Consider the following 23,937-nt stretch of genomic DNA (forward strand, 5'->3'; position numbering starts at 1 on the left):
TAGGGAAGTGGAATACGAGTGGAGACTCATGATGAAGAGTAATGCTGATATGAACGCTGATTCAAAGACACTTCGCGTTTTTCTCTTAAGGCACCTCAAGCTTAAACTTTTAGGTTTCCTGGCTGAAAGATTCATCCCAACGAAAGAATAGAAATTACACAAACAGAAGCATGAGCACAAAGAAAGCATCAGGGACAACACTCTTGCTTGAAAACATGACACGTAAAACAAACAACAGTAAACGTTTTCATTTTTGGCGCTCCGGTCCTCGCGGGTTCCTGCCACCATCCTATCTAGCGAACTGGTGCGGGCAGGGAAGGAGAGAAGGGCCACACTGCGGGGCCGGGAAGGTGTCTCAAGCCGGTGCCTCGACTCCGGGCGCTGAAGGGCCGGGTGGGCGTCACTGAGCGCGGACCTCCGGCGCGTCCTAGAGCGGCCGCGCGCGGACACAGCCAGCGGCATACTTCCGCCTGCGCCAGTCGCCGCCCCGCGGACAGCTGGGCCTCGGTGTGGGCCTGTGTCTCCCTCGGCTCCCGCCGCGGGCCTCGGGGAGTGGGTGAGTGGGGCAGGGCGCGCCGGAGGGGTTCGGGCCAGGGTCTGCGCCGCCGCCGCCCCCGCCCCCGCCCGGCCACCGTGTGGCCTGGGTCGCGCAGGCAAGCGCGCGCACTTTCTCCCGACTTGCGCGGCCCGGGCCCGCGCGGAGCACCCAGGCCCGGGAAGCGCCCCGGAGCGTAGACGCCCCTCGTCCACCCCCGCAGGCGGGAGCCTCCGCTGACCCGCCTTTCCGCCGCCGCCCACCCATCCTTTTGGGAGACTGACACTGTCTTGGAAGAGAGCCTGGGCTCGCTAGTGGCCGGAGACCTGGCCTCTGGCCCTGACTCTGCCTTGGCCACTCACCCTAAGTCTCCAGGCCACGGCTCTTTAATCTCTAAAATGGAGGATGGCGGTATCTGCCCTCCCTGTACCACGGGGCTCGCAGGGTGGGCACTGCCTGCCTGGAACCTGAGTCTCAGCCCGGCAGCCTTGAGACTCGTTTGGGAAGCCTTCCAAATGCTGAGGCACCAGAATCACCGGGAGATTGTGATACGCGGCGGGGACTGAAAGCCACTGGCCCAGAGTGACAGTACTATGGTCGTGTGCTGTGATCGGTCAGAATATGCACTTCGTCCAAGGTTCATCATTGATAGTCATGAGAAAGCAAGCGGTAATGTTTTTGTCCCAGAAGGCAGGTTTCTTTTAATTCCTAGTGCCTAGAATGGTACATGTCACAGAAACATGCACCACTGATTGAATAAATGCTTTGTGATTACTTCCCGACCTAGTGGAGGGGTTTTGATTTTTTGGTGTGTTTTTAAACTTTTTATTATGGAACCTTTCAAAAATATACGAAAATAGGATAGTGTTCTGAATTCCCAACTCATCATCAGTCCTGTTTTATCTATTATCCTCACCCCCACTGGATTATTTTAAAGCAAATCGGAACGTATCCTTTCATCCGTTAAATACTTCTTTATGTTTATAAAACACAATAACTCCTTTTTAAAACATAAAGCCATTATCAGTCTAATAAGCATTTCATGTTATCATCTATCCAGTCAGCATTTACAGTTCCCCAGTTGTGTCTTTTTTCCCTCCCATTATCAGTTTGTCCAAATAAGGATCCGAACAAGGTACATATGTTACAGTTTATTGACATCTCATATCTCTCTTAATCGTTTTATTCCCTCCCTCTTTATATATATATATATATATATATACACACACACACACACACACACATATGTATATACATACATACATACATATATATATATATATATATTTTTCCCCCCTGTATTTTACTTGTTGGAAAAAAATCAAGTCATTTATCCTGTAAAGTTTCCTACATACAGGATTTTGTTTTCCATCCCTGTGGTGTTCTTTAATAAGCTGGTATTTAGTTTCCAGCTTTTTTCAGATTCAGGTTCTTTTGGGCAAGAAAACCTCATAGTTACTATGTCCTTCATATTGCATCACACTAGGAGTTAGATAAGGTCTTGTCTGTCTTGTGGTGTTAAGATTGATCAGTGAATCTTTTCTGTACAAATTGCACCACAGGGTAACTAACTAATTGGGGATTTGCAGAAGGATGCCAGCTAATAACTGCAGAAGGAATAAGAGACTCTCACCTTTTGGCAACTCCTAATGAAATAATGGATCCTGGCAATGATCATTAATGGCTGTTAACATCAGAAAAAGAGAGACAGCCAGAAAGCATGTGCTTCCTGGTGGAAGTACCCAATGCCACTTACCAAGAATTCTTGGATGATGGGATGAGGGGATATAGATGAAATAAGATTGGCCATAAGTTGATAATTGTTGAAGCTTGGTGATGGGTATGTGGCAACGCAATATACTAATCTCTCTACTTTTGTATGTATTTGAAATTTTTCATAATAAGTTTTTTTTTAAAGATTGACTGACTAGTGAGTTCAAGGCAGCCTGATCCCATCCGTTATAGTTCTGTTCTCCATTAGCCTTTCACTAAGTGGTTCATAGCTCTGACTGCACATTAGAATCATAAGGGGAAATTTTTTTTTTTTTTTAATACTAAAACACATCTCGTTTGCAGAATTGCCTGTTTAATTGTTCTGGGATGGAGCCCAATCATTGATATGTTTAAAAGCTGATTCTAATTTGCTCGAGGGTTACATACCACTGGCCTAGATCCATTATTTGTTAGGGATTACAAAGTGATTATATTCCATTATTCCTTCTGCATTTGTTAGCTTTTTATATTTTTAACTTTCTTTTTGTTTATTCTCACCTCTCCTGCAAACTGCAATCCATTAGGAAGCCTCTGCAAATTAAACTATTGAATTACCAGAGGAAGGTTCGATCTTGAAAGTGAAAATGTGGAGTAACACGTGGAAGGGATGCTAGCAGTAACCTAAAGGCTTGTGTGTGAGGTGGAGAGATGTACCACTTGCATGTGTCAGGTGTGTGGGGTGAGGGGACTGGGGAGCCCACTGTATCCCCAAGTTGAAAGGAGGATTAGGTGATACGTAGTTAGGACAGCATGTTCAGCCTATGACACCTTTTTAAAATCATCAATATTAAATAAATACAAAATAAAATTAAATAAATTAAATGCTGTTCGTAGCAACCAAAAACAATTGAAAGACTCAAAAGAAAAAATAATATCCCCCCCCCATTTTAATCACCCCTGAGATAACCAGTATTAGTAATGTGTTATGTATCTTTCCACACCAGACTTTTGTTGTCTTATATCAATGTCGGGAGTTTGGACATTATTATAAAATGAGATCATGCCATAGCCATCTGTAACTTTTCTCATTGTCATACCTCCAGGACAAGAGTTACAGACCTGATCTAGCTTCCTAATAAACAGTTTATGGTATGAATGCACAATAAAAAAATTCAGTTGTTTCCTGATTAATTTTTTTTTCAGATTGCTTCCAAATTTTAGCCACTTTAAAAATACTGCGGTAAACATCCTTGTACATAGATCCTTTATTGTTGTAGATTTCCCAAATGGGATTGCTGGGTTAAAGTGTGTTGTAATTAGTGACATTATTACTGTTTGTAACATACATTACCAGATTACATAATAGCAATTCACACTTCTACCACTAGTGACATGACTACCATTTTTTCTTGTCCTCGTTAGCATTGGCTAGCATTAGTATTCGCCAGCTGATTTGTGGAAAATATGTCCGTTTCTTTCATTTGCATTTCCTCTAACTACCTGGAGACTGAGCGCTTTTCATGCTTATTTTCTGGTTGGATTTCTTCTGTGAATTTCCTGTATATATCCATTTTTCTATTGTATCAGTTATTATTATTATTATTTTTTAAAGATTTTATTGGGGAAGGGGAACAGGACCTTACTGGGGAACAGTGTGTATTTCCAGGACTCTATTGGGGAACAGTGTGTTTTTCCCAGGCCCCATGAGCTCCAAGTTCAGTTGCTGTTGTTCAATCTTAGTTGCAGGGGGCGCAGCCCACCATCCCTTGCGGCAGTTTGAGAGCACGCGCTCCAACCAACTGAGCCAGCCATCTGCCCTGTATCAGTTATTTGTGAATGCAGTTACATGAATTTTTTTTTTTAGGGGACTTAATGCTTTATTACACAGTGCAAACAGTTTTCTCCAGGTTTTTTTGGCCCTTTGACTTTATGAGTCTTGATATATGGAAGTTTTTATGTAGTGAAAGTGCCCTTTTTTTCCCTCCTCAATTTCTGGGTTTCCTATCTTGCCAATAAGGGCTTTCCCATCCCCCAAATTATATACATATTCTCCTTATTTTTTAAACAGATTTTATTAGACCTTTAACAGTTAAATTTATAAACCCCATGGAATGTATTTTTATATACAATGCAAAGTGAGAATCTTACTTTCATTATTTTCTGCAAAAATAGTCCATTATGACAGTGCTGTTTATTAAATAAGTCACTTTTTACACTTTTGTTATATGTTGATTCCCATACATACCTACATTTATTTCTGCACTGTCCCTTTCACCTCTTTTTGTGCTGATATTACTCTCTTTTAGTGATACCTGATTAGTGTAGTAAGTGTAATATCTAGAAAGGGAAGTCCCTACTCACTACTGTATGTAATTTTCTTGCCCATTCTTAGACATTTAGTTTTTCTTCCATGTGATCTTTTGTTTTTTGTTCCAAGAAAACTTTCACTGGGAATCTAATAGAATTTGCATTAAATATGTCTACATTAATTATAAAAAAATGAACACATTAAGTCTTCCTATCATGAAACCTAATGTGTATGTGTTTGGATCTTTTAGGGCCTATTCTTTTCCTATTAACTGTATTTCTAGTGATTTTATAAGTTTTTTGTTTTTTCTTGTGAATGAGTTTTCCCATTTCTATTTTTATCTGGTTATTGCTAGGACTGAGGAAAATTATTGATAGTTTTGTATGTTTATCCAGCTCTCTCAAATATTCTTATTTTAGTATTTTTTCTTAAAGTTATTTATGTTTGTTTTCCTCCCCGCCCTCAGTGTGGATAATCTATAATTGGTTATGTGTAAATTTGAATTTATTCTATTTGTTGCACAGCTCCCATCACGGAAGTATATCAGAAGTAGTAGGTGTGCTCAGAAATAGTGAAAGGAAAAAGAGCGATGCCAGCAGTGGGCAGAAATGTACACACTCAGTAGGTTATTGCTGATCACTTATAATAGCAGAAACCCAAGTTCTAACCAGTCATGGACCCTGTCATTTAGGGGAGTGAGATATTCACTGGGCATTCCTGTGAGGTATCAGTATTACTGTAGTGTTGTAGAGCAACGCTACATGTATGTTTGTTCAGAGAAAGGGCTGATCACCATGGGCATGAGAGATAGTAAGCGTAATTAAACCCCATCTCAGAATCTCAAATAGAGCGGTTGTTATTGTTTAGTGATAATTAGAAGAACTTTTAAAAAAAATTAATGCATGAAAAGTACAGAAGTTCCTATATACTTGTCCTCACACACACACCCAGGTGCCCAGTTGTTAATAGTGTGGCATTAGTGTGGTATCTATGTTGCAGTTGATGAGCCAGTATTGGTACATTTTTTTTTATTACTATTTTTTTAATTTTATTTTTTCTCCCCTTCTGCCTCCCCCCACCCCATTCCGGTTCAAGCCGTTGTTTCTCAGTCTACTTGTGTAGGACACAGCTCCCTGGCCCATGCTAGTATTATGAGCCTTGCGCTCCCCCTGCTGAGGCAGTCTGTCTACGGTTGGTCAGCCGCTCACAGCAGCTCAGGGCAGCTCCCTGCAGCTCACACCAACCTCCTGCTGCTCACAGCAGCCCAGCTCCAGGGAGAGCCATTGTTCACAATCTTAGCTGTAGAGGGCACAGCTCACTGGCCCATGGGAATCAAACCAGGGACCTCAGCATTAGGAGCACAGTGCTCCAACCACCACCTGAGCCACTGGGCTGGCCTTGATACATTATTATTGACTGAAGTTTACATTAGGATTCAGTTACTCTTTTTCTTTTTAAGATTTTATTGAGGACGTGCTCCAACCAACTGAGCCATCCGGGAGGCAGCTCAGCTCCAGGTGCCGTGTTCAATCTTAGTTGCAGGGGGCGGAGTCCACCATCCCTTGCGGGACTCGAGGAATTGAACCGGCAACCTTGTGGTTGAGAGCCCACTGGCCCATGTGGGAATCCAACCGGCAGCCTTCGGAGTTAGGAGCATGGAGCTCTAACCGCCTGAGCCACCGGGCCGGCCCAGGATTCAGTCACTCTTTGTGTTGTACATTCTATGGGTCTTGACCAATGTATACCCGTAATGAAGAGTCTATCTCTACCGTATGGTACATAATAGTTTTACTGCCATAAATTATAGTAAATCTCTCAGGAACCTGTTTTTGATGATTTTGAGCAGTGATGTGAAATAATCCCTCGGTGATCTTTCCATTGCAGGGTAGAAGATGTCTATGGATGTGACGTTTCTGGGGACAGGCGCAGCATACCCATCCCCAACTCGGGGTGCCTCTGCCCTGGTCCTTCGGTGTGAGGGTGAATGCTGGCTCTTTGACTGTGGGGAAGGAACCCAGACACAGCTTATGAAAAGCCAACTGAAAGCAGGTTAGTGTGCATTCAGCTATCTCATTAAGACTGTTTGTTCTGCTTCCTTTCCTTGTCTCTCCTTGGCCCTTTGCTCAGAAACAGCCCTGACAGTTGCATCCCACTTCAGTACTAAATCCTGACAAGACGTGGAAGGCCCTCAGACATTTGGCCACACCCACTGAACGTCATTCATTTATTTACTTTTCATTCATCCTGGAACTATTGACGGCAAAGATGTATAGAGGTTCGGGGGATAGAGGATGGAATGAGATACATCAGGCATTTTAGATGGATGCTGCCCAAGCAAAGAAACAGTGTACGCCAGGGGTGTCCGAACTGCGGCCCGCGGGCCAACTGCGGCCCGCAATCCATTTTTAATTGGCCCGCAGCAAATTCCAAAAATATATTTAGTTTACTTAAATAAACGAGGTGAGGCAATACGTGCTTCACCTCGAGTGAGTGGCCCGGCTGTTTGTGTATTTTACCGCAAATGGCCCTTGGTAAAAAACGTTGAAAAAAGTTTGGACACCCCTGGTGTACACACTTATTTCCACCAGGAGATAGTTGTAAGTATCATGAGCGATTGCAAAGGGCAGTAGAAGTTCACAGGAGGGACACGCTCTTTTTCCACTTGGGGTTACCAGGGTAGGCATCTCAGAGAAGGTGACTTGTGAGATGTTGAAGGAAGAGGAGGGATTCCCTGGGCTGGCTGGGGAGAAGAAGCGCATTCCAGCCAGAGGGAATGGAGTGAGCAAAGGCCCAGCAGAAGGAAGACCAAGGAGTACGGTGGTAAAAAGCCTCGGCCTGGAGTCTGGCAACCCTGGGTTCCAGTGCAGCTGTGTCTCAGCTTGTGACCTGAGCAGATCAGCAAACTTAACCTTTACCTTCCTCATCTCGAAAATGGGATAAAAACTCTACTTACGAGAATTATACATAATAATCCCTTCTCTGTGTGGTTGTCTGCTTCTCATCAGTTATCTCTTAGCTCAAGTACCATCTAAGAGGCTCTGAACCTCTGAAGCAGTTCCTTCCTCAGGCATTCTGCTGCTCCATCCTATTTTTACTGACTTCTGAGCATCATCAGTGTCTAAAATTACGTTATTTCAATTGGCTGTTGCTGTGTGCACTCTCTCCCTGGACTAACCTCAGTGATCACTTATGGACCTAGTGGATGCCTAGTAACGAGCTGTTCAATTAGTGCCTGAATAAGAAGTCCAGCAGTTACTACAGTGCCTCTCTTATCAGGTCTTGATAAATGGTGGTTACTAACTTATTATTCCTGTGACTCAACACAGTGCATGGCATTTGATGACTAAAGGAAATACAGTTGTAGCATCCAAGGCTCTCTGGGTCTCTTGGTGGAAACTGACATACAAATAGTCATCGTGTAATGTGATAAGTAGAATAATAGAGGTGTCTTCTAAGTAATTTTGGAGCATGAAGGAGGGGGCATTAACTGTATCTGTGTGTTCAGAGAAAGCAGAGGTGGTAACACTGGAACTGAGATCTAAGAGATAAATAGAAGTTTCTCTGGAGAGAGAAGTAGGTCTGGACATTCAAGGAACAGACAAGAAAGTGAGAACAAATAGGGGAGTTCCCAGGAGAGAAATGACGTGTTTGAGGAAATATTAAGTCATCCAGAGTATGGGGTACTTGGCTAGAATGGGTGAGAGATAAGAACACTGCAAGTAAGTAAGGGCAGACTGTGTAGTCTTCCATGGTATAGTAAGGTATTTGGACCTTATTACTCTATTGGCAATAAGGAACCATTAGAAGTTTTTAAGCAGGGGAATGACAGGGTCTGATTTGTGTTTTTGTTCAGAGTTTTCCTATGGCAAAGGTATCGGGAGAGAGAGAATAGCATCAGGGATACCAGTTGCAAGAAGAGAAGATGACAATGTTGAAGCAGGAAGAAGGGATACAGATGAAGAAGAGAGACTCATTATAAGAGATACTTGTTGAGCCAACAGGTGGTGGTGGTGACTGATTGAAGGTCTAGGGTGTGAAGAAGTGAAAAATGATTACAAGTTACAGATGGTGATGTCCCAGATCTAGATAGGAAGATAGGGAAAGTGCTGTTGGAAGAAGAAACTAGGGAATATCACTCGGGAATCCTGGCCCTGAGTACATAGTACATAGGTCAGTTGTAATGATATACTGTCTTGTGCTGAAATTCTGAGGTATAAGGGTAAGTACTATGCTTTATGGCCCTTGGATCACACAAGGGCTCCTTTAGTGAGAACTCTCAGGGTAGGTATAGACCACCAGTAGAGGCTGTAACTTTAGCACTTTAGATATTAGAAGTTGAGGTGGCAGCATAGTTAAAATAGAAACAAGAAACAGTTAAGTGTGGGTGCTAGAGATTTGGGTATGGTGAATAAGTCTTTACTTTTTACTTAATACTGTATCAGTTATCTACTGTTGCGTAACAGATTATAAAATCAGTATCCTGTTTGCATTTATTATCTTATAGTGCCTGTGGGTCAGGGACTTCGGGCCTGGTTAATCCGGGTTCTCTGCTTCAGGGTCTCACTAAGCTGCAGTCCCATTATTGGCGGGGGCCAAGGTCTCATCGGAGGCCCAACTAGAGGAAGAATCTGCTTCAGAGCTCACTCAGTTTGTTGGCAGAATCCTTACAGCTGTAGGGCTAAGGCTGCCCAGAACTCCTAGAGGCCTCCGGCAGTTTTTGGTCATGTGTATTTCTGCTTGATGGTAGCTTGAAGTGGCACCAGCAAGGGGGAAAGAAACTCAGGAGGAAATCTACTGGCAAGGTATCATAATCACATTGCACCTGTGCCACGTTTTACTGGTTAGAAGCAAGTGACAAGTCCCACCACTCAAGGGGAGGGAATTATAGAAGGACGTGAACACCAGGAACCAGGGGCCATGGGTACCACCTTAAGTCTAGCCGCCACAATACCTTTCTCTAATATTTTATAGCTTCTTTACATAGTAGTTTTCAAGTAAACAGTTTGCAAAGCTAAGCCTGGCAAAGCATTATTTAATTAATTAAGTTAGGCCTAAAAGAAACCTTAACCTATTAAATTTTTATTGGCTTAAAAAAATGTCCTGGCCTCAGAGAGGAAGGTGAGGTGGTAAATCACAGAACATTCTCTATGACTCTGTAGCACTTCAAAAGCCCCCAGTCTCAGACTGGAATACAGCACCCTTAATACATCTTGGTTTTTCTCAATAACCCAGTAAGGACCTATCATCATTTGTTTCATTGAAACCCTTTCAGCTTGTCCAACCTGTCCAGTATACATGCTTGTTGTAAAAGTTCAAACAAAGCAAAAAAGTATAAATCAGAAAAGCTTATATCCCCGTCTCATAGGTAAATTTTCTGTACATGTAGATATGGCCATCTACGTGTAGGTGTATGTGTGTGTGTGTGTGTGTGTGTGTGTGTGTGTGTGTGTGTCATTTTCTATAATGGAATCCCACTATACTTGCTGTATCCTGCTTTTTTTCAACTGAACTACACATACAAACAATGTATTTCAGACATCTTCCTAGGACAATAAATATAACTGCATCATCGCTTAGAGTATATTTAGTATTCTACTCCTCAATGGATGACATATTCTCCTGTAACTTTCTTGTTCTCAATTGAAAGGGAACTCATTTTTCTTCCTACATCTGATAGCTTCGTCTCACCTTTGATAATTGTGCTTGCCATTCCTTCTCCCTCTGAAATCAAGTGTCTTGAAAAATGAAATGTTTGTTTTCCCTGAACATGTGACAACTGTGGGAAGCAATTTTGTACTTACTTAATTTGTCTCACTTGCTTTGGGTTCACAGATTGTTTTGGTGTTCAGTGTGGTTCTGTTTTGCAGCAGATAGTGAGAGGGCCCAGAAAGTCTGACGCAGTACTTTTGAGTGAGATCAGGACTCAGCAACCGTTGTAGGCCTCAGGTCACACTTGTGGGTGCCTTGGCAGCCTGGATAGCAGGAAGGGGTTCTAAAAGTCAAAAAACAGCAAAAGGAAAGACTGAAAAGAGAACACAGAAAGGAGCATTTGAGGAAACGTTTAGAGTGCTTCCTGGGGATTCTCAAGGTCCAAAATCAGCCTCTGTCCAATCTATTGTTTTCTGCCTCAGGGCCCTGGGCTTGGTGCACTAACTCGCTCGGGGAACATTTTTGCCTTGATGTCACAGGACAAATCACATTATAGCAAACTATTCCTGTTTTATTGTATCAATGAACTGGTCCTGTTCTTTTATGATAGCAAGTGTTTGCAATAGGTGGGCCGGGCCGTGAGCTAGGACCACGAGCCTCTGTTATACTAAAAATGTGTTGATTGTGATTGTTACTTTTAAACGCTTGTGGTGCATCTCAGGAAAATGGTGATGTGGCATCTTTCCACGTACCAGCAGTAAATTCTGTTTACCATTGGGTAAATCAACTTACAACCTAAGCCAATATGCACTGAAGAAGCTGTTGTGTTAGTTCAGACTGAAGGGAAGGGATGAGTCCACATACCTTTACATAACACCATAGGGGATCTGCCTTCTAGCTTCTGTGCCCACCTCCTCCCCTCTCAGTCCTTCACGCTGCTGGTTCGTCTCCTGTCTCCCGCTTCCTCCCTCTTCCCTTGCCTCTCCCTCCCTCATCGTCTTCCCTTTTATCCTCCCCCTTCAACCTCACTGAGACAAGCAGGCTCCAACTTGGTTGATTAATCTCTGTCCAGTGTAGAAAGTCCTTAAAAGGCAGTTTTGGGTTCAGGTGCTGGCTCAGTCAGTTGGAGCCTGGGGAACCTTGGTTTTTTGCTGGGAATACATAATTGCTATTCTCGGAGGGAGCCATGGGGGCAGTGTAACTGTTAGTTGCTTTTGACATTTGAGGCCAGTCTAGTTACTTAAGTGAATTAATTTGGTACACTTCCTTATTGCAGCTGCTTTTGTTGTTATTAAGAGGATATGTAGGAAAATACTCTAAAAACTGTAACACTATATAATTTGAAGATGTTTTATTAGAAAAATTATGTCTTATTAAAACCATCTAGTGAAATAAAGCCTGTCTTTTTTGCTTCTGGAATCATATAGAAAAATATTAAAAAATAAGTTTATGGTGATAAGTAAAACTCTAAATTCATTTTACTGCTTTCTATGTAAGCTGTTAACGCGTGTTTCAAGTAGTTTTGTATGAATTTTTAGTTCTGAAAAATTCCCAATGTTATTTCTCTGCCTCAATCAAAAGGGAGAATTACCAAGATCTTCATCACGCATCTTCACGGAGACCATTTCTTTGGCCTTCCTGGCCTCCTCTGCACAATCAGCCTGCAGAGTGGCTCCACGGTCACCAAACAGCCTATTGAAATCTATGGCCCTGCAGGGCTTCGGGATTTTATCTGGCAAACCATGGAATTGTCTCACACAGAGTTGGTCTTCCCTTATGTGGTTCACGAGCTGGTGCCTACAGCAGAGCAGTGTCCCATAGAGGAACTGAAAGAATTTGCACACATGAATAGAACAGACAGCTTTTCCAAAGAGGGAAAAGGAAGAACTATCCTATTAGACTCAGAAGACAACTCATACCTTCTGGTTGATGATGAGCAGTTTGTTGTAAAAGCATTTCGCCTCTTTCACCGAATTCCCTCCTTTGGGTTTTCAGTTGTGGAGAAGAAACGCCCAGGTAAACTCAATGCACAGAAACTGAAAGACCTCGGTAAGTGTTTTATATTTTTTTTCCTTCTGATCAATCAAGCTGTTGTTAGCTGAAGTAGTTATAAGTGTCATAGTGACCTTCCTTTCCTGTCTCCCAGGCCTAAAACTGACATTTTCTCCACTTATTTCCTTTGCTCAAGGTTTGCTTATTAAGGGAAATTCCTGGGGCCAAAAGGTGCTATTCAGAGCAAAACCCAAGTACGTGTTTGACTCTTTCTCTCTTCAGCTCCCCTGACGCACATTCTCAGTCTGTCTTATCTTCAGCTTACCCTATCTTGGTTGGCAGGGTAGTGGTTGTTGTCTTAGGTCTAGGCTTTTATTTTCTCACGTCTTCCTTGTGAAATATATTTTCAATGATATCTTTGGCCTGAGAATATTTGCCATATCGTACATAACCTTGCAACTGCAACCAACTACTTTCGGGGTTTTCCTTCTCTGCCTTGACTGAGTTAATCTGATGTTCGGAACACCGTGCCTCAGCCGTTTTGCCTACCTGGGTTCATCATAGTTGAAAGCAACCCGCAAAGATGGGCTCGGGGTCCACCTGAGGCTTCGTGCCTCCTCCACGCTCGGCCTGCGTGCGTGAGGGCATCCGCAGCGCCTCTCTCCAGGCAGTCCACCACCTTCCTTGGCATGGCCATGGCAGAGCCATAAAAAGCACGATGGTGTCTGTCGTGTGTTTGTTTCTTTATTTACCCACCGTCTTCTTCCTTTCCCAACTAAAACGAAATGCAAAATAATGAGGAAAAGTGACTTAGGCCAAAGGTATTTTTCTTATCTAAAAACCTGTGGAAATATTCTTATTTTGAGAAACTTTAAGTATGATTCATGTTGGAATCAGTGCACACATTCTGTCTGTGTTGAATGTGTCCCGAGTGATGCCCAGGTGTTCTTCTAGGTTAGTATGAGATTGAAGCCCACTTGGGTAAGCGAGGAGCTGCCCCATCTCCAAGGAAGGTTGATTATGTGATTGCCTGAGACTCTCCTTGATTCTGTGTCCCAAACAATCCCCTCTAACAATTTTTTTATTAAGCGAGTTAGTTTGTAGGTACTTTGTCATTATTTAAATGGACTCTTTAATTTTTCCCAAAGATGAGCTTATTAAAAAAACACTCACAAACACTGTTATTCCCACGCAAGCAGAGAATCAAGGCTGTTATCGTAACTGTGAGATGGTCCTAGTGGGGCTTAAGAGCTTAAAACTCATCTGACACTTGTGCTTGGGAAATGTTTTAAGAACAAGGGCATTGGCAACACTGAACTTTTAACAATGTATAAATATTCCAGTTTTCCACAAATAGTAAAATATAACAATTATGAGAAGAATTGGCTGCATTAGCTATTTGCTATTTGCCATGCTGTTAAAACAGACTCTCGAGTCATAAATTCCATTCCCATGATGTGATGTTATCTGCCTCCATCATTAGGTGTCCCGCCAGGTCCTGCCTATGGGAAGCTGAAAAATGGAATTTCTGTTGTTCTGGAAAATGGCGTTACAATTTCTCCCCAAGATGTCTTAAAAAAGCCCATTGTTGGAAGGAAAATCTGCATTTTGGGTGACTGTTCTGGGGTTGTGGGTGATGGAGGAGTGAAGCTGTGCTTTGAAGCAGACCTGTTGATCCATGAAGCGACCCTGGATGACGCCCAGATGGACAAAGCGAAGGAGCACGGCCACAGCACGCCTCAGATGGCAGCCGCCTTTGCGAAGCGGTGCCGAGCAAAGAGGCTGGTTCTCACTCACTTCAGTCAGAGGTACAAACCAGTGGCCTTGGCCAGAGAAGGAGAAACAGATGGCATTGTAGAACTGAAAAAGCAAGCGGAATCGGTGTTCGATTTCCAAGAAGTGACTCTAGCAGAAGATTTTATGGTGATTGGCATTCCGATCAAAAAATGAAAGCCATGTTCCTGAATGCATATGCCCTGTCTATCCACACGTTACTGAACCTGCAGTCAAGTTTGTTGTTGTTGCTGTTGTCATTGTGGTTTGGGTCTAAAATTATTTGGGTCCTAATAATCCTAAGAAATACGGAGCTGCATCGCTGAACAGACTCCGCAGGGAGAGGGAGCAAACTTTTTGATAATAAATCATTTTAAAAAGAAAACAAAAAACAGCATCCTTTTTAAAGTCCAACTTGGACAAAATGATAGACTAGTCAGGTACATTTCGTGTTGTGTGGCTGCTGCTTCAGATACACGCCAGGACCCCGTCCAATCCTGGGCTCAGCTTCTGCCTAGCTTCATTGCTGTTGTTGGCAAGGTACACAGGGGTTGGCCCTCTCGGCTAAAAATGGTATTTGGCTGTTTGTGTTGAATCTTTTCGTGTTATTAACAGAAGAGAGAGAAGTGTAAGGAGACATTGGACGTGCAGAATTGAAGCTGGCATGTTCAGTCTTGAATTCTTTGCTCGAATACTGAATGCAGGGGCGGGCTAGGTGTTTATCCTTCAATTAATATGTTATTGAACTTTCCGGTTTGCTCTGAACCTGTGGTTCTCCTCAGAGGATGATACCACTCCCCTAGATGGAGTTTTCAAATTGTTGAGGATGTTTCTTGTCAAAATGAGTGGGGGTCGGGGGAGAGCCCTACTGGTATTTAGTCAGTAGGAGCCAGGGATGCTAGATCCTGCAAGGTTTGGGTCAATCCTGTACGATGAAGAATTATCTCACCCTAAAATACAAATTGCAGGTACGTAGCAACTTAAAACTTATTCTCCCCTGTGAATATACTTTATCAAAATTGGTGACATAATGAGTTGAATTATTGACATAATTGTTGAATTCTACAACAAATCCTGAAGAAGTAGCTAAGTAAATATGTTGGGATTAGAATGTCATATCAAATGTTACTTGACAGAAATGAGCCATGAGCTGGAGCTTATGAATCCAGAGGTAAAGAAATGATATCTATTTTCAACTGAGGTTTAATTTAGGTGTTCCTTTTAATAATTCTTTGAGTACAATTTTAATAAGTGTTCTTTCTAGAATAGCTTTTCCTTCTGAGGTGTCTTCTACCTCCCTTCTGTCTGCCATGGGTTATCTCTGAGTCATTGGTCCCACAATATTTCTCAAAATGTGTTACATGGAAAGCTAATCAGTTCAAAAGGGCTGATTCATTCAAAAGGGCTCCCTAATCAAATCAGTTTGGGAAACCCTTTATGCTATGTGTTTCTCTGGGAGTGTTCTAGTGTCCATTGATATATTAAAAACAGTACTGCTGGAGTGGTCCGAAACCAGTCTTCCGTGCCAAGTAGACCTGACTTCAGAGTCCCATTGTGTACCTTCTCGTGGTACCTGTGCAGTCTGGAGCAAATTACTTTCTCTGAGCTTCTGCTTGCTTATCTCTAAAATGTGAAAAATAATACCTATGTCCTAGGATCATTGTGAAGCTTAAATAAGGCAGTGCCTCAGAAGAATGTAGCACTTTGCTTAAAAGCACTGAGAAGTCCTGCAGTCCTGAGTCTCTCAGCTCTACTGAACCCCACTTTTAGTCCTGTTTCATATATTCTTTATTATCATCTCAAGAACCTAGTATTTTATAGTACACGTATTTGGAAGTATTGTCACGTGTACACTATTAAGTTTCTTTGGGTTCTGGGGTTTCTTTAGTAAAAAAAAAAAAAAAAAAAAGACTCCTGGATAGTTCTGGAGTCCCTAAAGTAGTGATAATCAAGATGGGTCTAGTTCCTCAAGACCTCAATCATTCTGAAGCAGCCTCCAGAAGGGTCTGATCTGGCTCTAGGCTCTCGGCCTGCCAAAGTACCAGATTTTGACTAGCCTTAAACTTGGTTTCTGAACTCAGTTCAAACAAGCATTTATTAGACACTTAGTGTGTGCCCAAATCTGCATAAGACAGAATGGCTAGTACTAGTACCTCTACTGCATGGAGCTTTTGAGGGTGAAGACTGTGTATCTTAGTCACCTCTACATTCTCAGAAATACCCACCCATGGTAAGCATTCAGAAACGTTTACCAAATGAAACGAGGTCTTGATATTGTGAGCGTATGAACTTTAGGACCTAAAGTTCAGGACCTGTGCCTAGCCCATTTCATTACTGTATTTGTCCAGAAAATTTTACCCAGTTGGTGGTGCCCCATTCACTGAGTACCAACCAAGTACCAGGCTTTACTGCGTTGGGAGTATGTAAAGGAACATAAGACAAAATTCCCAGGCTCACTGTCTAAGTGGTTGAGACAGATAAGTAAACAAAAGTAAACAGGCAGCTCTAATCCTGTGGCCTGGCACTCAGTTTGCTGTTCCTGAGCATTATTTGGTAGCTGACCTGAACTGTGCCCTTAGAATCAGGCTCTATTAATACATGTGGGCTAAGCCCTCAGAGACCATAGGAATGTGGGAATGAATTGATACGTTGGATCAAGTGTAGGGTAACAGTCCACAGTGAGAATTCTTTCTTGGACTCTTTTGGCCTAGAATTTGTTCTTAATGGTAGGACACACTCTAAGAATTTGTGGAGCTAGAGTTAAGAATGAAACGTATATTGGACTTCCCAGATCCTGTATTCTGCTTGTGGTTGTAGGACTCTAAGAAGGGATTAGAATATGTATTGTGCCTGAACTTATTCAATCACTGCGTCCTCTATTGGCAAGGAACATCTTGGAACCCTGAGAAATGCTGTTGTTCCTTAATACTTCCCAAAATTATTATATTTCTAGTTTTTACCTGCACCATTGATTAAGGTAATGAATTCTATATCTACACTCAGTTGGCAGGAATCCACAAGTAACTGCTTGCTTTAGATAAAAAATATGCACTTTCCAGTTCTCAAAAGGTGTTTAGACTTGCCCAAGTGGACCCCAAATCAGCTGTTTCTAATACTCATGCCTCGTTAATATACTTTCAATGAACTTTTAATCATACAAGCAGCATATGCTCAGTAGAGAATTTTTTAAAAAAAGATTCAAGAAAAGAAGGTGATGACCCCGAATTCCACCCACCAGAGAGCTACCACTTCTGGCCCAGTGGTCCTACAGCTGAAGTACGAGTCAGTATTCCTCAAGGTCGTATGGAGGTAGGCAAGTGTGTAAGGAGACAGAGATCCTTGGGCTCTGATTACAAAGATGAATTCAGTAGTTCTGGGGTGCGACCCAAGAATCTGCATGTATAAATAAGCCCATCCTCTCCCGTTATTCTGAAGTATATGGGTGACAGATCACAATGGGAGAAAAAACTCTCTTTTTTCTGTGCACTAAAAAAATTGGAATGTGTATAGATACTTTATGTATATATATATATAAACATATAACATATTTACATGTGTGTATATTATACACATGCATATTTTTACATGTACGTTGACCTCGACTGTTTTTCTCATTTAACATTATGAGCATTTTCCCACAGCATTAACTGTTCTTTGAAAGCATGAATTTAATGATTTTATATTATTCCAGTCTATGGTTGTAACATAATTTAACCATTGTCCTAATTTGGGGGCATTGAGATTGTTTTCCGTTATGTGTAAATTATGTACTATTTGAATAATAATATGAATATTCTCGGGCGTAAATCTTTGTATCTCTGAGTATTTCTTGAGGATTGACTTCTCTGAAGATCAAAACATCTGACTTACGTTTTTAGACTCTGGATAGGAATCTCCCATTTGTTTTCTAGCCCACACTCTGCCGCAGCCTGACAGGGGCCCGTTTCATTGCTCCATCATAGACGATAATGGAGTCTCATCAATTAATGACCTTTAGGTCACGTCTCTTTCAAGACATTTGTCTTATAAAATTGTTTTTGCCTCCTAGTACAAATAACTAGTATGTCTTTCAATTAGCACATGTAATTCAACTGTGATTTTTTTTATAATATTCTTAATCCAACTTAAAAATTTGGTCGTTTTTACTTAAAGGGATATAAAAATCCTTACTGCTACAAACATGTTCATGACAGCTGTACAGTGAAGGTACTTTTGTCTTCACAAAGGTATAAATTTATAATGAAATGTACTGATTCTGTCCTTATTGATGGATGGATTTTTCAAGTAATGAATGAGTCAGTATTTTTTTTCTTATATGAACAGAATAAAAAGGAAACGCTGGTAATGCTCTGAATGTTTGCTCTCGGCAGGATAAGAATAGACGTAAGGAGGGGTGTGGCAGGGCATGGGGCAAGATCAAGAACGATATTTTCTTCCATAGTAGGAACTAAACAATATTTAAAACTGAAAAATAAATAGCACTTTAAGCATATTATGTTTTTTTAAAAAGGAGGGGAGGGTAGTAAATACCAAATGAGTAGTTAAGAGTGGAGGAGGGCTCCTTAGGGAAGGCGCAAGGGGTCTGTGAGGGGCAGTCAGAGGACTACTATTTTTCATAAGCCTAATAGGACTAGTGCTGTTTGATATATTGAACTATTTATGCGTGTTTGTATTCATTTAGCTTAACAATTACATTAAAACACATACACATAGATAAGATACTGCTCTGAATAATTGTATCAATTGCTGGTCTCCAACTTTTTTCAAAATGTAAATCTGAGCCTAGTACCAGCCCCATCCCCTTCTTGAAACTTCTTAATGGCCTTGCCTTAGCCACCCTGTCCAACCTTTTTCACAATGCCACTCACTTTTGCAGCTCCAACTTCTCTTAGTCCTTTGTGGGAGGTTTCTGTTCTTGCACAGCCTTGGCACAGGCGGCTCCTCTGCTCCCTGGACCTGGAATGTTCTTTCTCCTCTCCCCATGTTAACCCCTACTGGGCCTTATGATCACTGCTGTCACATCCTTTTGGAAGTCCTGGACGTCACCTGTTGGGAGCATGTTCTTCTCACAGCACCTGCAACCCACCTTCCTGGTGCTTGTCCCTTTATATTTTCATGTTGCTTGTGTGAGTATTTGATGTTTCTCTTTCTCACTAGAACTGTAAGCTTCCCAAGAGCAAAACTGTCTTTTTTGTTTCCCTGTGTGCCCTAGCTCTTAGCTCAGTGCCTGGAACATATGAGGCACTCAATAAATGGTGACTGGCTCAATTTTCCTTGACATCCTGTTATTCTATTAAGATGGAATACCTCGTTCTCCTAGGGATGTTTCCTGATTAATAAAAATAACAAACAAAAATCCCCACCTTTAATCTCTGAACTAAAACTGGGAGGAAGACATCGGTTACTTGTGACCTTAATGAGGCAAATCCTTATAAATATTAATACTAATTCTAAAGCTTTAGCTTGGTGTCCTAAGATGTGCAGATAGTTCCCTAGAGTTAACTAGGGAAAGGGCTAGAAAAGGAGTTTCTCTGCCTAAGAAATTTGGAGTGTTGGCTTTTGCTATGCATAGGAAAGTCAGAACAAAGGTAATAAAGAATGAGGGGAGAAGGCCAAATGCCACGCAGGAGTCTGGAGCCCTACCAGGGTATGGAAGTGCTGGGAGAATCCGATGTTAATTTTATGGTGGCTGCATTGTTTGGAAGTAAATCCCTCCAATTCCCCCAAACTTTCTTTGAAGGCAGCTAGACTCATAGCATTTGCGGACCCTTCTCCAACCCTGCACACCACCAAACAAGAACAAGTTCTGAATTCCATGACTGGGTTGACCTGGGTAGAAAAAGGACAGCAGGAGTGAGAGACGCAATCCAAAACCGAGGCAGTTCACAGGAGCTGGAGTTGGAGGTGACTGTGAGAACCTGTCTCCCAAGAATTTTCAGAAACATAACCCATAAAATGGGGAGGCAGGAAAGACGTTGAGTCAATTTCATATATATCTTAAAGGACAGAGTAACGCCAGCTGACGTGTGGATACAGATATTTCTGTGTCCTTGACAGACATATTGTAAGGATTAAAAAGCTGTCATATCTAGGATAACAAGGAAATTGAGGAGGGTGCTTAAGTTCATCCAAAGTAAAAAAAAAAAATATTTCCACTCCTAAATAAAGCTAGCAGAGAAACACTATTGCTCAGATGTCACCATGCTAATTATATACCCAGCAGACTTGGCAGGTACAAAGATTAAATTTGCCCACAAAAAAAGTAAAAGGGGAAAGGCAAGGGATCAAGTTTCCCAGCTATATAAATCCCAGAAACTAACTGCCAGAAACTGTTGAAGCGGCCTCAGGTAGAGCTAAGCAATATTTAGTTCAGTGTCACCAAAATGAAACCCAAGATTATCTTGTCTAGGTGGTTCTCTACATTGTTGTGATTTCTAGAGGTCATAGGCTTGTCCAAATGAGACCATCTGGACTGGAGATGACCTTGTAGAAATACCCATGTCTGGGTAAGCAACCAAATGCTGATCCTAACTGGCTTACAGAGGGCCTTACCACGAAACACATCTTCATACAGCTAGTGGATACTGAACACGATCTCCCACGTGCCTGTACTGAGAGGCAGAATAACCTACTACTGCAGTGGTCTTCAAACTAGGGTATTTGTACCCCTGAGGATATGCAAAGACTTTTCTAAGGAGACACAGGCATGCTTTCATATGAAATACTTCCTGAAATCAGTCTTCCTGAGAACTAGCATAGAGAGTCTTGCTGGTTTCATTGCATAATGCTCCAGGATGACAAACATCTGGGATACCAAAGAAAGAGATAATTGAAATACTGTATTGGGGTTTATACATGAATGATTAGGTAAGAAATTTTTTTGCAAGTTGGGTAGTTTCCAATTTGCTGCTTTGGACAAAATTGAAGGAGGATCTAATCAAATCCAGATCAAGGAATATTTCATCTGTCCAATGACAGATTATTTTTAAACAATTTTATTGAGAGATAATTCACATACCATACAACTCCATGGGTTTTCATATTTTCACAGAGTTGTGCAATCATTACTACTATATTTTACTATATTTTAGAATATTTTCATTATCCCCCAAGAAATCTCATATCTTTTGGCAGTCACCCCCAGTTTCCTCCCAAACTTCTTAGCCCTAAGCTATTTTCTACCACTAATCTACTTTCCAACCACTAATTACTTTCTGTCTCTATAGATTTGCCTATTCTGTGTATTTATATAAATTGAATCATATAATATGTGGCCCTTTGTAACTGGCTTCTTTCACTTAGCATAATGTTTTCAAGATGTGTCTAAGTTATAGCTTACGTCAGTATTTCATTTCTTTTTATAACCAAATAATATTCTGTTGTATGGATGTTCCACATTTTATGTATCCATTCATCATTTGATCCAATGATAGATTATTTACAGTATACCTATATTAGGAATGAAAAAAGATTGCTACAGAGCTTACAAATATTAATAAGTTAAAAGAGGATACTATTTTGTACTAAGTAACTTTAATTTTAGATAAAATCACTAAGACAACATCCTTAAACAAAATATGCCAGAACTGACACAAAAAAATCTAGGACTATTCAGATTTTCTGAATTTATGATTAAAACCCTTCTAAAACTAGACAAAAACAAAAACCACTTCCAGGCCCAGCTAGTTTTGCTAGTGACTCATTCTAAACAATTAAAGAAATATACCTTTCTTCCACAAACACTTCCAGAAAATAAAAAGGAACACTTCCCAACTCATTTTATGAGGTCAGCATAACCTTGATGCCAAAATTTAAGGATGTTAAAAGAAAGGGAAATTACAGACTAATTTCTCTAATACAAACCCTGAAGAAAATAATCAACTAATTGAATCCTGTAACATGCAAAGAGTAAGACATCCTGGCAAAAGGAGTTTATTTCAGGAATGGAAAGTTTGTTTAACATTTGAAAATCAATATTATTTGGCACATTAACAAAACTAATGGGGAAAAAAAGTAGTAAAATGATCTCAATAGGTACGTTTTTTGACAAAATTTATTACTCAGTTATACTAAGGATTCTTGCATATGAAGAACAGGAGGGAATGTTCTTAATCTGATAAATATTATCTGCAAACAAATACTGTAAATATTACATATATTTAGTAATAAAATATTGAAATCTTTCCCCCTTGGGATGAGAAACAGACAAGGATGCCCAGTGAATACCACTTCTACTCAGACCCAACATTGCTTCGAAGGCCTTAGCCAGTGTAATAAGGCAAGAAAAATGAATGAAAGGTGTAAAGATTGAAAAGGAAGAAATAAAACTGTCATTGTTAGCAGGTGATATGATTATATACATAGGAAATCCAAAAGAATAAGCAGATAACCTGTTAGGATTAGCTGCTCCCTGGCCATCGGTCACTTAGTAGTCCCCTCCATTATCAGATCGACTGTCATGGTATCACAGTGCTTGAGTTCAAGTGACCCTTATTTTACTAAATAAGGCCCCAAAGCCATTCACATAACTTTTATTATAGTATATGTTATAATTGTTCTATTTTATTATTAGTTACTATTAACTACTATAACTACTATTATTAGTTATATTTCAATTGAACAGTGCTGCTTTAGACAGTCTGTCTCAATGTCAGCCGTCTGATGATCCTTTAGAAATATAATTCAGGTCATGTTTCTACTCTGCTCAAAACTCTCCAATAATACCATGTTTCCCTGAAAATAAGACCTAGCCTGACCATAAGCTCTAATGCGTCTTTTGGAGCAAAAATTAATATAAGACCTGGTCTTATTTTAATATAATATAAGACCGGGTATAATATAATATAATATAATATAATATAATATAATATAATATAATATAGTATAATATAATACCAGATCTTATATAATACAATATAAGACCAGGTATAATATAATATATAATATAATAAATATAATATAATATAATATCGGGTCTTATATAAGACCGTGTCTTATATTAATTTTTGCTCCAAAAGACGCATTAGAGCTGAGAGTCTGGCTAGGTCTTATGTTCAGGGAAACATGGCACCACATCTCAGTCAAGAGTAAATGTCAATATTCTGACCACGGTCTACAAGGTCCTATGTGATTAGCCCTACCCACTGCCACCCCCAATCTCTCTGGTCTAGGGTGAGATCGAGAGTTTGCCGAACCTGAAGCTTAAATCATGAGCAAAAGGGAAGAGGAAGAGGAACATGCTAAGGGGTCTTTGCTAAGGAAAATAATTCAAATCACAAATAGAAAATCAGGTAATAGAATTGAAAGTTAATTTAGAATGGGAAAACAAATCACAACAATATAATTCAGGTCCCTTTCTTCTGATATCTCTTTAGGCAATTTACCAGACACGTTTGTATGGAAATGATTCCAGATTGCAGCCTGGCTCTGCCACCCGACCTGGAACTCTCCACAACTCCCGAAATGCCCCTCCAGAGCAGCAGTCTAGACGAGTGTCATTGGCTTCGCAGTAAATGCCCCTCAGCCCTGACCTTGCCTCCTATCACCTCCCCACTCTTTTCACCTCCTGGTCCCCACACCAAGTCTGCACCCACCATAGGGCTTTTCCACGTAGTGTTTCGTGAGCTTGAAGCATTCCATCCTTAGCTATTCACACAGCCCGCCCTCTCATTTCCTTTAGGTCTCTGCTCAAATGTCATTTCATCACAGCAGCCTGACTATCCTATAAACCCCCAGACCCTCTCCCACACTTCCCGTTCTCTTTACCCTGCTTTAATCGTCTCCGCGACCCTTACCACCAGCTGACATAGTATGTGTATACATGTCCATTTGTTCATTGCCTGTGTCCCTCCTTTAGAACGGGAAATTCAGGAGGACAGGGACGTGGTTTTGTTTCTGACACATACACCCAGTACCCAGAACAATGCCTGGCCCTTGATAGACACTGAAAAAAGTGTTGAATGAATGA

General features: G+C 41.1%; 2 protein-coding genes across 4 annotated transcripts in view; both read left to right on the forward strand.

The window, feature by feature from the left end:
• The first annotated feature begins 405 nt into the window (after window positions 1–405).
• Window positions 406–19,347, forward strand: ELAC1 (elaC ribonuclease Z 1). 3 transcript variants are annotated; one of them, XM_033087539.1, is made up of 4 exons: window positions 406–556; window positions 6,441–6,605; window positions 11,787–12,254; window positions 13,681–14,347. In XM_033087539.1, exons 2-4 carry the CDS (start codon window positions 6,449–6,451, stop codon window positions 14,145–14,147), a joined length of 1,092 nt encoding a protein of 363 aa, XP_032943430.1. In that variant the 5' UTR covers window positions 406–556; window positions 6,441–6,448; the 3' UTR covers window positions 14,148–14,347. The 3 variants fall into 3 exon arrangements, with proteins under 3 accessions (XP_032943430.1, XP_032943432.1, XP_032943431.1); XM_033087541.1 differs by lacking the exon at window positions 406–556 and adding an exon at window positions 566–1,204 and having other exon boundaries at window positions 13,681–19,347; XM_033087540.1 differs by lacking the exon at window positions 406–556 and adding an exon at window positions 2,902–2,978 and having other exon boundaries at window positions 13,681–19,347.
• SMAD4 (SMAD family member 4) overlaps window positions 6,494–23,937 on the forward strand; it is an 87,179-nt gene continuing 69,735 nt past the window's right edge. The window contains exon 1 of the mRNA XM_033087536.1: window positions 6,494–6,605. The gene's annotated coding sequence lies outside the window, so the exon portion shown is untranslated. The remainder of the gene's footprint in view (window positions 6,606–23,937) is intronic.

Source organism: Rhinolophus ferrumequinum, chromosome 19 (genome assembly GCF_004115265.2).
Source record: "Rhinolophus ferrumequinum isolate MPI-CBG mRhiFer1 chromosome 19, mRhiFer1_v1.p, whole genome shotgun sequence".
Classification (NCBI taxonomy): Eukaryota; Metazoa; Chordata; class Mammalia; order Chiroptera; family Rhinolophidae; genus Rhinolophus; species Rhinolophus ferrumequinum.